Source organism: Cygnus atratus, chromosome 2, assembly GCF_013377495.2.
Source record: "Cygnus atratus isolate AKBS03 ecotype Queensland, Australia chromosome 2, CAtr_DNAZoo_HiC_assembly, whole genome shotgun sequence".
Lineage (NCBI taxonomy): Eukaryota > Metazoa > Chordata > Aves > Anseriformes > Anatidae > Cygnus > Cygnus atratus.
The window spans coordinates 41,827,114-41,844,217 of record NC_066363.1 but is presented as its reverse complement, the minus strand read 5'-3'; the positions used below and the strand labels follow the sequence as shown (position 1 = coordinate 41,844,217).

The window sequence follows — 17,104 nt, the reverse complement described above, 5'->3', positions numbered from 1 at the left end:
CAGAGAACCTAGCTCAGTAGGGACTCCTTCCTCCCACATGAATAATTGTTTAAAATTTGTTCTAGACAGATTTTATACTGTCAGAGATAAACTGTACTTATATCTGAAGATTATCAGATGCAAGTTACAGCCCTGAGTAGTAGCAAGTAACTGGGAAAACTAATTTTTTCCTCTGCTCAGTCATCTGCTCCTTCACTTGTGAATAACTTTGCATCAAGCCAGCTTACTTAGGAGCATTACAAAAAGGTTTGGGCCAGTAAGGGGAAAAGGCCTTTCATCAATTACCCATTTTTACTGGTGGTGACAGTTTCTTCAGGTAGACTACAAAGGCTGTGTAAAACTTAACAGTTTAATTTGTGAGATAGTTTAATTTGTTAGGATAGTAATCATACTGCCTATGAGGTCTGCCTGATAGTAGTGTTTCTATATGACTTTATTCTGTATCATAAGTTCCTAAAATTCTAAATATAAATTTTATCTCATTTTTACTTTTAAAAAGGTGGATTTTGTACTGGAGAAGGGCCCCAGTTTCTAATGAATATTGCTGGTTGGTGTCAAGCATTGGAAGTGATAAAAATGGCCTGCTTTGCTGACTTTCATTTTTTTTCTAAATGCCTTAGTTTTCCATATTTTCATTTTTGTCAGAACTTTAAAAAGAAACTGACCTCCAGTTAAGCATGTCACTAATCAAATATCATATTCTATCTGTTAGCTTACATGTGGCCTTTCTGCTGTTCTCAGTCCTTTCCATCTTTTAGGCTAGACTTCCTGGGATAAAAATTCTGAGATGAGTGTTAAATGCAGACAAATGTTAATCCTACCACTTAATGCATTACAAGGAGAAACTCAGATAAGGTGACTACAAGCATAAAGTAATATACTATAAGAAAAAATATGAAAAAGACTGGAAATTCAGGAAGTGCATTGACTTTAAAGAGGCTTACACTTTGGAGAACTGGCATTTATATTAATACCTGACACATGGAGACTCAAGTCTAAATTTTGAAAAGTCTTTTGGTGCCTATATATGTAATGAGTTAGAAGAATACGTTAGTCAAGAATAAGTGTATTATTTAGAAAATACTAAAGTAAGAATTAATAATAAACACTGAATTTCTGTAGATCACAATCTATTGTGAGTACTTTCTAAATACATCAAAATGTTAAACCTTTGCAGACTTTTTCCGACTGACTTGTTTGAAATCTTCATTGATATTGGACATTATGTGCGTGATATTACTGCTTATGAAGAGCTGGTATCAAAGCTGAATTTATTAAAGGTAAGTATAAGGCTTCGTAGTTTTAAGAAGCAGTATTCTTTGCACATTCTTAGCACAAGAAAGGCATGAAATGTTTTGTATTTACTTATTTGTCATTTAATTTATAATCAGGAGGATGAATTGAAGCAAATTGCTGAAAGTATTGAGAGCATCAATCAGAATAAAGCACCTACAAAACATATAGGCAATTACGCAATTTTAGAACACCTTGGCAGTGGAGCTTTTGGAAGTGTATATAAGGTAAACTTCTTTTTTGATACTAGTTTACAGGCTTGAGAGGAACTGTAACGAAGAAGGTCTAACACCAGTTTTAGGCACTAACTTCCTTTGGATTTCATTGAGGAAATGAAGGTACCAAAATGTACCATTGTCTGGGCTTCTTGCTAACAAATGTACATTTCTCCTCTTAGCATTTACTGTGATTTTGTTTTGTCACCTCTTATAAGATTGACTAGTGTATTCCTTAGGTTGACTAGTTTTACTTTTTATTAATTCCTTTCCACAAACAGCGTATCTGTCTATTGCTAACAAATCTGTGTAAAACCACAGAAGTTCAAGCATATTTCATTTGGAAAGGAATACTGTGCACTGTTAATGTTCCTTCAAACACAATGGCAAGTTCACCAGTTTAATGCTAACCTGCATAGTGGGGCAGTTCTTTTGGCTAATCACGTCACGTATGTATACATATCACATCATACGCAGAAAAAAAGGTATGACTAACTTTTGTAAGGTGTATTTGGATTCAGTTAACTAATATGGTATCCATAATAATGTCCTTTCTGTCCCCATCCTATACTAATTTTACAGGGATTTTATCTTTTTTATAGGTTAGAAAACATAATGGTCAAAATCTTCTGGCAATGAAAGAAGTCAATTTACACAATCCTGCATTTGGAAAAGACAAAAAAGACAGAGACAGCAGTGTAAAGAACATTGTCTCTGAATTAACTATCATCAAAGAGCAGGTAGGCTTCATGGACTCCAGTTTTATGTATGGGCTTTCTGCTGTTAGAATTAATAATTGTGAGTTCTCTTGTAGCAGGGCTTCCACCTGCTGTTACTGCTTCTATCTGATTAGTACAGTATTTGTCCCTTTCAGCTGAATGTTTTCAATATTGCAGACGTTCTTGCTGCAGTGTTAGCAGCAGTGCAAATGCTTGTTATTGAAGATTCTTACTTCTTTTTGTTGGTAGCATATGAACTTTTCTCAGGAATTCTATAAATGAATTCTTGGATTTAAAATATGTTGAGAAGATGGTTGTTTTTGTAAGTGTAAATTAATAAGAATAATACAACAGAACAGACCAATCATTAGTGTTCTTAAACTATGAAAGTCAATACTTTGATGTAGGTGTAATTGTCTGTCTTCAAACTTCCTTTATTCTGTTCCAGTTATTAACAGGAGAGAGGGGTATGAATCATGCTTTTTTTTTTTTCTTTAAATCTGTTTGCTCTGGTAATCTGCAACACTTTGATGTTTTCTTTGCAACGAAGTGTCTGGGATAGCATTGCACTGGAGTTCATAAGCAAATTCGTGGAATCCTTGTGGAATTCTTCCTTCCGTTGTGTAGCTAAACATAAATACTGTGCCATTAGTCTAAGTATTCTAAAGATCTAAATTTCTTTCCTCATTGTAGCTTTATCATCCAAATGTGGTACGCTATTACAGAACTTTCTTGGAAAGTAAGTATAAAAGTAGAGAATTACTGTATTATACATAATGAAGAAATAGAAATATATAATAGAAGTACTTACAGCTTGGAGTGTGTCAAATTTGAAAAGTAAATGGTAACATTTTCTTCAAGAATGGCTGTGGTTCAGACAGGCTTATATTGCTTTAAGATTGAAAAAAATATGATAAATAATATTTAAATGTGTTTATCTATCAGTAAAACTACATGCAGTCTAAACATGTAGAAAGTATCATTCTCATCCTATAGAGAGCTAAGGAGCCCAAATTTGCAGACAGAATATTAAGTAGGGATAAAAGATATAGTAGAATGAGTGATACAAACTGCTTAGCCATATTGTCTTTTTTTTAATTTTATTTTTTTAATAAAGAGTTAGCTACCTACGCCTTCCTACTGAGTGATTAACAGGCAGTGAATTCCTTGTAGTTGCTGTGGTACAAATGGATACGGAGGAAAAATTGGAAAAACAAGGAGTTGAAATAATAATAAAATATATTTGTCTGTAAAAACCAAACAACGCCCCCACCCCCAAAAAAAAAAAAGAAGCTTAAGAATATATTTTAACCTCAAATACTCCATTTTCAAATGCCTTCTATATAAATTTTTTTCTTTATATTGAATTTTCTTTTTTGTAGATGACAGGTTGTACATAGTCATGGAGCTCATAGACGGAGTGCCATTGGGAGACCATTTTCACTCTTTGAAGGAAAAGAAACAGCAGTTTACAGAAGAAAGAATGTGGCATATATTTATCCAAGTAAGGGTGTATGTTTTTTTTTTCACCAATACTTTTCTGCATGTAGTTAGTAGCACCATTTATGTTTGTTAGGCTAATAGAAAGCAAAGTAATGCTTATTATATCAAGCACTAATGCCAGATATGAGCATAATTATATGTGCCTTTACTTAGATTGCAGTTAAGAATCTTTGTAAGGTTCTTTCTGTTTGTTTTTCAGCTTTGCCTAGCTCTTCGTTATCTGCATAAAGAGAAAATGATTGTTCATCGAGATCTCACTCCAAACAACATCATGCTGGGGGATAAAGACAAAGTTACAATTAGTAAGTAAAACTCCTTTACTTGAAGAGAATTTCCCATGATGAAAGTGAGTAGAATTTCTTTACTGAAACTCACAAAAGGTTTCAGATACTGAGGCATTGGCCACCATACTTGAAAGCTAGTAAATTATTGTGTTTATTATACTGTTGTGTAAAATAATTGCTACTGCAGATTTTGTGATCATTGCTGCCAGGTATCATCAGCCATGACTATATTTTTTGCAGCTGTATGTCAAATATGACAGAGGAGATGATTTAGCCCTGAAAAAATTAAACTGTAGTTATGCTTCAAGTCCTTTTATTTAAATCAGAAAGAATACTGAGACAAACAGATTATATAGCCAGTGCTAATGAACATGCAAAGTAAAATGAACATTTTTTCTATTCGAGTTCCACCATGCAACTGTTTAGTACCTGTCAACTGTTCTGTGATCAGCTGCAGTGAGGTGCTATATCTCTGAGCCTGTAGTAGTAAATATTCTTTATGTATATTTCTTTAATCTCCACAGTGTGAAAGAAGGAGCCCAGGGAGGTTTCAGGATAGGGTTTGAACACTGTAGATATGTGAATAGTGTTTTGAAATATGGCAAATTTTTACTCTTCAAATGAATTAATATAACTTGGAATATACAGCAATGCTTACCAGCAATTCAGATACTGTAATTTTTAATATTCTCAAAGAGCTGCTGCATGCTTTCTTACTGCTTATGACAGAACCAAATAAAAATTAGTGTTATGAGAAGTTATGATACAAAAAACAATCTCTCGTCTTTAAAAATAAAGGGAAACTGTAGACATATGCAGACACCCAACCACAGAAAACTCAGCTGTAATAGGCAAATTTATTTAGCATCTGTCTTTTTATAGTATTTATACCTGACAACATACCTACTTAAATTCATTCATGATTAAATTGTGTGCGTTAAAACTCTATGATTCTTAATAGTAACACAGTTTTGAAAGGAGTAGATTTAATGGAACATTTGTCCTTAAACGATGAAAATAAATAATCAGAATATTATTTTAGAGTAAAATATCATACAGTTGTATTTCATACCAATATGCTGCCACTGAGGGGCACTCTTGGCTTGATTCAACACCTTTGTCTTTGCTCTGGTCCGATCTAGACCTATATAAAAGCATAAATATATTTTTAAATATAAGCCCAAAATTACCTTTGAAAAGCATAATAATTCTATCAAAGATTTACAGATGTTGAGGAAAATGGAAAAACATGAAACTTGCTTTGACCATTTCTATAGTGATTGGTTCAAAACTATTGCGACATTTAAACAAACACTTTAGTACTTTAGTTACCAGTGTATATTGAATTTTCAGAGGGAGCTGAAGTTCTTTTATCTATTATTTCTGAATTTTGCAGAGACTTCTTGTTTTACAGACATAATGAAAGAAAGATTTTCTTTGTTTTCAGTTATAGTAAATATGTACTGTATCGGTGCATGCTGTGTTGTGCCTAACGCATAAAGTCCATGCATGCCAAAGACTGGACCATTTATAGACTTCATAATTATGTCTGACAGTATTTGGGGATTTTTTCTTTTATTATCCATTTAACAATTTCACGTGGTTTTAGATGAAAGTAAAAAATGTCAGACAAAGATGAAGGCATATGCTCATATATTGAGAAATCTTAAATCTGTCTCTGCAGAAGATTTAATGTCAGTTTTTAAAAATAAGAGGGCCTTCTCTTATTTTTATATCTCTGAGCCTGTAGTAGTGAATATTCTGCTCAGAACTGTAGTCCTGCACAGTCATCCTATGGAGCCAGAGTTTCGTTTTTCGTAGTATTTCACATCTTAAAACCCTCCAAAACTTTAATTAATCTTACTGGAGAAATATCTGTGAAGCAGTGTTGCATGACTGTGTATTTAAGATACAGCCTCTGATGATCCAAATGATTTTGCTTCATAAAAGAAGCTTGTGTATCTTACAGTGATGCACATTTTTTTCCTCTTCCTCAGTCAGACCTTCTGGAAATAGTAACACTTGTTAATCTTTTGCTGTGAAACCCTCAAAGCTGACAGTATAACAAAGGCGTCTTATTCCTCTGTAACTAAAATTTTTCATATATATATATATATATATATTTAACGGTACAGTAGCTTTGGCTTAGTTTTAGACATTCACAGAGGATTTTGATTTAAAAAACGACCAGACACATAAAAAAAAAAAAGTAAGTAAGCAATAAAATAGCACAAAGTGCTTCTATAGACAGAGATTTTCATTCCATGCTGTGCATGGCTATGTGACAGTCCCAGCTATAAACTGCTTAAAAAAGTTCAGGGATGCACAGATAAATTTTTCCCCCCTGCCCTGGATGTGAGAACTGAACCACTCGTGTCCTAAATCCTATGAAGGCCTCTTACACAGATTCCGAGTTTATGTTGCTTGAAAAGAAAAGGAGTGCATAGTGTGGGAGACATTCTTATCTTTCTGTTAGCGCACACAAATAAAAAAAACTGCTAAAGAATTATGCTTGAATGTCTTAAAAGCACAAAGAAATTGCTACATACAGGAGGCCAGAACTTGGTAGGCAGGGACCTGTGGAGAAAGGTAGCTGAACACCAGAACTCATGGAGGCAGAAAACTCTGCAACTTTTCTGGTGCAATGTAAGATTAAGCTCTGAAGAATCTTATCTAGATATGATCTTTGAATATCTGTGCAATAGGTTTTACTGCAAAAAGAGTATCTGAGGTTAATTGTAGGAAGAATTTTTTAATTTGCATAACTGCACTGTATTTTCTTTCTCTTAAGTTTTGAATGTGATTGATCAAACACTATCCTTATCCAGGTTTATTTATTTTTATTTTTTCATTTTTATTTTTAAACTTATGGAAAATACAAATGAAAGTTGTAAGCCCAGTGAAGTGCTTCATTTTAATCTGAAGATTATGTAACGTTGCATTTCTGATGATGTCTTTTACACGTCAGTTAAATCTGCATTATCACAATCTTTTTTCAGGCTCTTTTAAGTCTTTTAATTGTTGAAAATGGAGACAGACATTTTCGATCTGATCCTAGCTGGTTAGTGTTGGTACAAGATCTCTGTTTCTGATGGTAGAGAACTTTAAGAATGCTGCCCATTCTATTCATTTGTTCCGTTTCATCTCTGACGTATATTTGATAGGGGCCAGAACTACCATCTCTTATACGTTGGTATAGCATTTAATCATAATTGGTTGACCTACAAATATGACAAAAATATAAATATTAAATTATGCTAACCTGTAATTTCATTAACAGCTTATTCTAAATTGGTAGAAAAATATTACTGAAATTGTACAACTCTAGTCAGATTGAAAGTCTGATTTATAATTTCTGATAGAATAACAAAAACAAAAACAAAAAACAAAACAAATACACAAACCACGTATAGTAGAATATCAGGCACAGCCTAAACAAAAGCTGTTTTGTTGTACAGGTTGTGCATGGGGTTTTAGAGACTGAACCCATATTAACTGTGGCTCGCAATTTAATTTGCTCAGCTTTCCATATAAGATGTTGAAAAGTTATAGTTTTCTGAATTTAAAATGTCTGTTTTTATTGCAGCTATATTTTACTGCAGCAGTATTTTGCTCCTAGCACAGCATATTTCTGTCTAGAGCTTCCTAGTTTTGTTTGTTTCTTGTTTGTAGGACAAAACAGAAGACTACGCTTTTCCTCAGTACCATCTAGTTTCAGCAAGGTTTGGATCTTGATGGTCCAAGAGGGCTGTGTGGAATCACTTTAACACCTTTCACATCCAATATCAAGATTAGTGAAGGATTCTCTATGCTCTTTTTGGTGGTGTGCTCTGTTTTCTGTTTAATACACACAATACAACAGCAGCAGAAAAGATCTGTATGGAACTGTATTAAACCTAGGATTATTATGTAGCAGCAGATTACTAGTTTTGAGACAAATCATCTATTTGACATACTTGTAGTTGTAGCAGGCAACCAGAATGTGTCAGAACAGTGAAGCAATTGAGACTTGAAAAGTTCAAATGTTTGCCAGATGCTGGAAGATCAGGTAGCCAGGTAACAGGTAGCCAGACGCTACCTGTTAATTTTGTAATTCAGAATATTTTGTTGTTTAGTGCACTTTGTAGAAGACCTATTGCCTTCTGATTCTGTGCCATACCCAGAAAAGCAGCGGCCATGAGGTGAAGTGATACGAGCTTATCCTGTGTGTCAGTCACTACTTTTTGAAGTCCCTTAGAACAAGGCTAAATTTTTGGTAGATTTTATGGCTCGTTTAACAGACCTGATGCCCTTCATACCAAGATTCAAGGAAATGCTTGTAGTGCTTCATTTTCAAAGCTTCCATAATAAGCTCAGTGGAATTTTCAAATTAAACAAGAGATTATGTTTGATTTATGTTCACACTGTAAATAAAACATTCTGGATGCTGTTGGTGGCTTAATAGCACAATCACATCTCTCCACAGATCTCATTTCTAGATGGGGAGCAATGCTAATGTTCTTAGTGCAGAAGTTACAGGCTTCACAACACTGACAGATAGTAGGCTGACTTTATGAGACACTGATATTACCAAATGGAAAGGTGAAAAATAGAATAGCTAGAAACATGTATTTGGGAGTGATGAGAAATGAATTCTGTTCCCATTCTATTGATGGAAAAGACTAGAATAATTATGTACTACTGTTGATTAAATTGCAGATTATCTTGATTTTAGGATATGCTTTTATGGAAAATAAAATTAAAATTCTGTCTTTGTGTTCCAAATCACTGTAACACAGTAACTTAAATGTGCAGCAGGTTTATTTGGCTATTAATTGGTTCTACTTATGCCAATAATTCCTATCAAGCATAAGATATACCAGTATGACTAGTCCTGTTGTAATTCATGGTACTATACATGTTATAAAGCACTGGTCTTGATAATTAAAAATGTATAGGACTGGAATAGCCATAAATATGATCATCACTTCTGAATTTTAGTTAAGAAATACTGATTTTCCATTATTAATATCAGCAGTCTGACACTTGCTCAGGCTTTTGAAGAAAGAAGTAAGTTGAGATAAAAAATAAATATATTTTAGGATATTGAGCTTGGAAAACTTATTACTGTGACTAGTAATAAAAGAATGCTTCAGTATAACAATAGAAAAGAATCATTTGTCTTTCTAAATTTCTAGAAATGCTTATTCTATATTTTATGTCAAAACAAAGGAAACATCTATTAATAACAGTATTGCTGCATCATTTGAAAACATAAAATACCTAATACTACTCAGTGAGTTGCAAAAAAGCTTTCTTGATTACAGCTGCAAACCAGCTGATGAGTAGCAAAGGTAATCTGTCTCAGCCTGAGCCTTTAAGGGTAAAAGATGAATCTGTTCAATGGGGACAGTGAAAATTTGACCTGAATAGGTCTGAAGTTCATATGCAATTTTATTCTCCATTCATCCTCTTTTTTTTGCTTTGCTTTTCATCTTTGAATACATATTTGTTTTTAGGAAAACTATGGTATTTTCAAATACAGTTCAAATATAAGTTAAGGCAACAAACATACAAATACGAGATTGCTGTTGTTAAGAAGTAGCATCTGGAAAAAATCCGCTTGTCTTAACTGTTGAAGATCAGTTGGATAGGTGAAATCTTGGGAAATAAAATGGCAAATGAAAACAACTAATTCTGTCAACAACAACAGCAACAAAAATATAGGTACCTAATATGCTCCTTTAAAAAGTTTGCTAAGATTTAGAAAGTTTGTTATTTGGGTATTGTGAAAGTTCAAGAGACACCCAGTAAGACGTCAAGATACTAGCCAAGTCACCTTACTAATTTTTTCATGGCTCCATCTTCCCTTCATACCTTCTTCCCAAGCATGTTAATGTTTTCTGAAACAATCTTACTTAGAAGACTTAATTATCACTTACTCTGCTACCCTAAACACAATGTCAGCAAGTGAAGAAGTGTTTTTCAGAATCTAAAAGATTATGATTGCATCCTTTTGTGTCAATTTTTCTTCCCATTTGAGGACCCTCTTGCATGGTTGTTAGACTATTTTCTATGTTTGTTTTTGTTTTTAAATTAAAATCATATTTAGTTTTCTTGACTCCTAATACACATGTTAATAGAGGAAAAAATTAGAGTGTAAACATTAGTTAAATGCAATAATACCTCAGAGAGAAATGAATCTATTGGTATTGAATTGCTGGTGAAATTACATGTTTAATCTTAATTTATAAAAATCCATCTAATGGTGAAAGCTTGTTAGTTTTTTATTGTCTTTGAGCACACTTAAAAATAATCTAAATTTTCAGTGAAGAATGCCAAGCTTCTAACCATTAGAGAAATTAGCTGTAAAGAAATCACATCAATTCAGGTTGCCCAGTACACAAAGCACCAAAAGCTATTATTAAAAAAGAATATTTTATAAAACGTTATGGCTAGATTAGTGTACCTACCATTCCCCGTAGCTTACAAACTGTCATGATTAGGATAGTAATATAAATTATAACGTATGTAATTCACATGAACCTGAAACATTTAAAGTATTGTTTAAAAACAGAAAAATTATAATTTTTCTAAAATACTATATGCAGATCAAACAACCATTATTTTGCGGAAATAGAAGCTCCTCTTCTTTGAGCAGGTAGATGGATCTTTCCACTGGTGGTATTAAAACTTCAAGATGACTTCCTCATGGAAATATGTCATCCACTAGCATTTTGGTTTTCCTTCACCTGTACTATAAGCCATTGTTTATTTTTTTTTAGTTGGTCCAAAAGGGTTAATGTTTACTTTTCAGGAAGGCTGGACAGTCTAATGGTCAAAATGAGGGCTTTTGGTTTTTTTTGGTGATGAGGGAGTTGCCTCTCTAATGCCAATGTTATTCCTGCATTGCAAGGTTGCAGAGGACAACAAGAATCCTCTGAACTGGTAGACAATTTTTGGTGGTTTGAATGTTTATGTTTAAGGTAAAGATGATTGTTCTGTGCATTACGTTCCTTAGTTCTAACAGCAGCAGTTGTATTTTGAGCTTCTTGCTGGTATCAAAATGTTTTAGTAGAATTTGGAAAATATTATTGCCTATGAAACAAGTCTTTTCCCTTCACTTCTGAGGACCTGAGCCTAAGAGAAAGAGTATATAATTTCTCCATTTTGCTGATCTTTTCCTTCCTCCCTCCATCCTTCCCTTTCTAGATAAGTAATCACTGATATTCTATTAAGGTAGACTCATTCTTCCAAAACTGGGATGTCCAGCTCTCCTCTTTCCTTTCCTAAATATTTCAAGCACCAGGAACTGATTTTTTTGATTCAATGTCTTAATACTTTTTTTTCATGGAATTTATGTGAAGGACTCCAAAGAAGGGAAGTTATTATGATTCACTCACATTAATTCAGGGAAGTATCAACATTGCAAAAATCCCTGCTTCTATTGGGGTTAATACTCTCTGGAGTGAAATACCTGAGTTATATCAAGCTTGAGGGCTAAAGAGAGACCTATCACTTATCCTGTTAATTCAATATTCTTTCTACTTATATTTTCCAAGCACTGCAGAGCTAGTCCTTCATTGAACATTTTGTTCAAAGAAAAAGGCTCTGTGGCCTGAGTACCTAGATTTGGCTTTCTTGTCAAAGGGCATTTTTGAATAAGAAACCTACCCCTCTTCATATCCTTGAAGCTTACACTGAGCAAGAGCAAACAGAAAATAATTTTTCTTACCTGTTTTTCATCTGCTCTGCAGTTTTTTTGCTGAGTAGAAATATTTTGAACTGAAATGTTAACAATCTCACTGTAAAAGCAATTGAAATGGGAATGCAAAGGCCTGTCATACTTGTCTTAAGAGTACCTTGGGTCCATGTAGAACAGGAACCTTAAAATATTTTAAACAATATAATTTACTTTGCAAATCTTACCAATTCTAAAGTAGAATTTCAATGAAGAATTTATTAAAAAACTTTGACAAGTACAATGATTTTCCCTTGCTGTCTGTGCTTGGATTTAGTAAAGTGCCATGTATTTTACCTGCATTGTTGCACTGAGACAGCAGAATAGTATTGAAATTCAATATATTATTGAATTCAAAAAAATAAACTTAAGCTGCTTTCATGAAACTTAGGTTAAAGTATGGTAAAGATTAAGTGACAAATTTGTGAAAGAACACCTGATAATTAGACAGGAGACACTTATATTAACATAACTGCGTGATCATCTAAATCTATAGCTTTTCCCATATGGTAATGCTAAGATTTTTCATTATTTCTTAACTAATGCAATCTTTGAACTTTTCATATTAGTAGACCCTTTGTACTTCTTTGAAATTAAATTTCTGAGAAAGTCTGTCCTTCCCAGCTGATTATTATAACTTGAAGGAAAACCAAATAATTACAACTGTCATTACATTATTTTTAAATTGATTTGGGCATTGTATCACAAATTATTAGATGGTACTTACCATTGTCATGCAGTTGTCATTCGAATATATTAATAGAAACCTGTAATTGATTTTGTGGTTTGTATTGAAAGTATCGGAGATGTATTTGTAATATTTCTAAAGCTAGTAGACCTGATTCAAACACAAGTTATTAATTTATGTGTTTTATGTGGAGGTAGGAAGATAGTACTATACTGTAACTTTAAATGTAAAAGATAAAAGGAGGAAAAAAAATCCAAACCAACAACTTCCCCTTCACCATCCCTCAGCTTTTCAGCTGTTGTGAACCAAACAGCACCACTCATCATGCAGAGAGGGTGGTCATTGATGTGTGAATCTTTTTTTTTTTTTTTTTCAGCTGATTTTGGTCTTGCAAAACAGAAGCAAGAAAACAGCAAACTCGCATCAGTAGTAGGAACCATTCTGTACTCCTGGTAAGTACTACTGCATACAACATAGTGGAATTATTTCCGTCTTCACGGTAATTTTTTTAGAGCAGACAGGCAAGTTGCAATGGAGTAAGGTACAAGGCGCAAGTTACTCATGCACAGCTACTCTGTCCTAGCTGCTTCCCAGCCTATTTTTCAGTTGCCCTTTCTTGCATATTGGTATTGGTACTGTGGGTTAAGTTGGTGGAAAAATGAAATATCTGATGTTCTGTAATAACTTATTCTTCTACCCATACCCTTAAGAATAAAGAAATGCATTTCCAAGCAATAAAAGGACGTATGTAAACAATACGATTTAATTTTAGTGGCTCTTAAGGTAACCGTGGTGTCAGTGTTCAGTTACATTGTATATGTAGACAACTTACCTTCTGAAAAGTACTTGAAGTTTTTACTAGTGTATTTGTTTTGGATCAGTAGGTATTTGGTTTTAATAAAAAATATTATCTGTAGTTTCAAAATTTCAAAGTTGAGAAAGCATAACACATATTGTTTGTAATTTATGTTTAGTAAATGCAGAAACAACTACAAAATTTTACCTCAGACCATACATTCAATGTGCAGAATGAGCTGCAGTTTCCTTTGTCATCCCATTTGTGGGCAAGCAGAAGTGAGCAACCATATTGTGTTAAATTTACATTACCAATATAGCTACCTAACTTCCTAGATTACTACTGCCTTGTGTTTTGTTCTCTCAAGAACACAGAATAGATGACATTTTCTGTCCCAAAGGTTCACCTCAGTATGTCTATAGCGTGTGTAATTTACAGCACTTATCTGCATGTCAGATTGTCCCAAACACATTTAATTGTGGGCAGGACAGAGTTTATTTTTGTGTTGCATAATGTATAGATTATATCATGCCATCTCACTGAGGTTACTGTATTGCAAACAAAAGCAAGAAAATGTAGTCTAGGTAAATATGTAAACAGTGGAAAGCACTAAGCCTGAATACTGATTCACATAATAGCAGTTGATGTGTTCTGGGCCTGTCATTTATGTTCAGAATTTCTGATGATTAAAATTCTAACATCCAAAATTAGTTCAGGAATTGCAAATCAGTATCAGAATTCTGGATCTTTATTCCCGTGCAAAATTATTGGTAAAGCTTTGCTTGCCCTCTCTTGTTTTATTATGGAAATGTATTTATAATACAACTGGAGAACATATATGTAATCTCAGCTGGAGAACTGCAGACTAAATATTCCTTATTCCTGCACAGGCTTGTCCCAGCTTCTTTTTAACACCTTTTTTATATACAGCCCCTTGCTGTTCCTTCTCTTCAGAGTAACTGTTGCTTCTGCTCAGCGTTCAGCTTTCTGAAGTCAGAACTTGGCTTTCTTCATCTTCGGACTTTATGTTGCTCTTACTTGCATTACTGTAAATTCCCAGTACATATTTTTACAGCTCCTCTAAATAAAGTGGAGTTTATTTGGCCTAGGGAATTTTAAAACAAACAAACAAACCAAAACAGACAAACAAAAAATACAGCGAATGACAGATACACAAGCCAAGAATGTTGCACAACATGCTGTCTTTAATACTGTTTCTGTTTTCATCAGAAGTTTTCATTTACAAAATACCTGCCAATCAGGAGAAAAACCTGACACGACATTATATCCTAATAAGTAAATAAATAATAAAATAAATAAATAAAAATTGAAGTGTTTTCATCTTAAATTTCACCTAAGATTATCACTGTGGCTGTGGCACTGCCGGTATCTTTCTCAGAAGTTTATAAGCCTTTTCTGATGCCAGTCTTCTTCAATCTTCTCTTCCGCTGTGGTGACCACATGTGATGGCCATGCACCTACCTGAGTTCTTGGCCCATGTACTTGTAATACATTGTTAAAAGTTCCAAGCTACCAAGGGACTATTAGTTGTTCTTCCAAATCACAAGTGTGGGTCAAAAACTCAGACTTTCACCAGGTGAATATAATTCATGTTGCCGCTTTTGATACTTGTACTTGTGATTTCCTACTGCCAGAATGGTAGTGATTGACACTTAATCCCTTAGTCACTAAATCTAATCTTGTAATGTGTTGAATGTTCAAGTCCATACTTTAAAGACTAATGCATATGCTGCTGCTTAGTGAGTGAAAGACAATTGCAATGCCACCTTAATTGCTTCCCCAAATTCTCCTGAAGCTTAGCACAAGTCATTACTGATAGTTTGGGTAGTTTAGTTTAGCAAGGTTTTGGTATAATTAATTCCATATCATCTCTTTCTAGAGATGAGTTATAAATAAATAATAAAATTCATAATAAAAACTGATTTTCGTTCACTTACAACTGGGCAGAAATGTTGTGTATGGGAAGCTAATGTGTTTTTTTAAACATGTTGTGGGTAAAGTGTCTGCAGGTTAGAGCAGTATTAGGAAGTGTCAGGTTCCAAACCATATACCAGCGGTCGTCAGGGTCACCGAGCTGTAATTTTCTTGTTCTGTCTACATTTTTTTTTCTCCTGTTCAATTCTGTGCCAGATGTAGCTGATGTTGTTGGGTCTTTTCATATTTTAGGTAATTATATATTATAATTTATAATATATATAACAATATGTAATGTATATTATTATATATATTCTATAATCATATTATAGGTAATTATTATTTGAGAGTAGCTCTGGAAATCTGTTGTAGATTAAAAAATATATATATATTAATGTTTGCTTATACCACATTTATTATTATTTTCATACCCTGTCTTCATACATGGAAGTGTGCATCAGAGCTAGGACTTTGGCAGTTCTTTTTCTGCCTCTTTGACCACTTATTTAGAAGTAGGCATGAAGATAACATTTCACTGATACGTTGCAGCCTCTCAGTAAGTGATCTTTTGGGGCATTTGTTTTCAGTTCTATTCCACAGGCGAAATCATGGAAGCAGTGATTCTTGCCTGTATGCAGTCAGAAGACAGAATGTGGATAGGATACTGATGTCTTTGTATTTAAAATGTGTACTTGAGTAACATTTAAAGTGACAGGTAAACCACTGAAGTCATTCCAATGCCATAATCATTTAAGAATGTTAAAAAGGTTTTGCAAACAACTGAATGCACAGGTTGCTGCATTCAAGGTACTTGGCTAGTACTCTGTATGACAGAGGTTTTTTGATATAGAAAACTGTTCACATAGAATGAAGTGAACTAACTGAATTTTTTAAACACAGGCAATGAAGCAAAAGTCAGAGAATATAGACTTAATCAGTGCTTGGACTAGTTTATTTTTATTTTTGGATGATTTAAATAGAGGTGAAGGGCTATAAAATAATCAAAATATTGGGAATTCACATCTAGCAAGAACATCATATTCCTGCAAAAGCAGAAACTAACATTCCTTCTGAAAAAAAGGAAAGGGTGGAGATAAAGAGGCAGCATTGTCATTTTAGAGTGGCAGAAATTGCTTTCTTCTAAATTGACGGGAAAATAGTTCTGGGTAGTTTGAAATGCAACCTGCCCTTCTTGGAGCAGTACAGAAACAAAGCAATAAATGTCAAAATAAGCAGTGTCTGATACTTATTATTGAGACTTGGCTCTACAGCATTATGCAAAGTGGTTTAGATAAAAGCATATCTCTGTGTGTACCAAACATTGACTATATTTGGTGTTGACTTGTAAAAGAAAGTCCTGAATCCATTTACTAATGCAATTTGATAAAAACTGAGTCTTTCTAAATAACACCAGACACTGTTTTATGTTTAGAGAGGGGCTTATACAATTATGCTTTGTAATTGTGATGTTTTAAAATTCTACTTCATGCTATTTTTATCCTACTGTCATACTAATTAAATTCCTCTTAATTGGCTATGTCCTTGAATTAAAAAATCCAGCAATGAGTACATTTAGAATACAAAATATATTAAATGGATTTGTTTACACTTAATACATTAAAAATTGAGGAAATGAACTGCTTTAGGGAATTGATAATGAATTCTGAAATGTTGTTCCAGCTCATAAGTCACCAGAAACAATCTGCTAGAAGTTAGTGGTGACAGAGTCTTTATTATCAAGCTGTCTTGAAAGCCCTCCCAGAAGAGAGTGCAAATTGTAAATGCATATAGAATACGTTTCCTTTCATGTATTCCAACCATTTATTTGTTTCACAAAAAGGATCTTCAGCTTATCAAGGGGGTGCAGCAAAAATAGACCAAGAGATGTAAGTAAAAGTTAGTTGAGTCATCATTACAACTGCTTTTGCATTTGTATATGTATACAGAAATT

At 33.6% G+C, this 17,104-nt stretch overlaps 1 protein-coding gene across 1 annotated transcript in view; it reads left to right on the top strand.

Annotated features, from left to right (window-relative positions):
- NEK10 (NIMA related kinase 10) overlaps window positions 1–17,104 on the top strand; it is a 97,838-nt gene that overhangs the window by 19,012 nt on the left and 61,722 nt on the right. Inside the window, exons 16-22 of the mRNA XM_035556485.2 lie at window positions 1,178–1,280; window positions 1,392–1,520; window positions 2,111–2,248; window positions 2,921–2,966; window positions 3,610–3,731; window positions 3,930–4,032; window positions 12,799–12,874. Coding sequence (XP_035412378.1) covers window positions 1,178–1,280; window positions 1,392–1,520; window positions 2,111–2,248; window positions 2,921–2,966; window positions 3,610–3,731; window positions 3,930–4,032; window positions 12,799–12,874 — 717 coding nt within the window. The remainder of the gene's footprint in view (window positions 1–1,177; window positions 1,281–1,391; window positions 1,521–2,110; window positions 2,249–2,920; window positions 2,967–3,609; window positions 3,732–3,929; window positions 4,033–12,798; window positions 12,875–17,104) is intronic.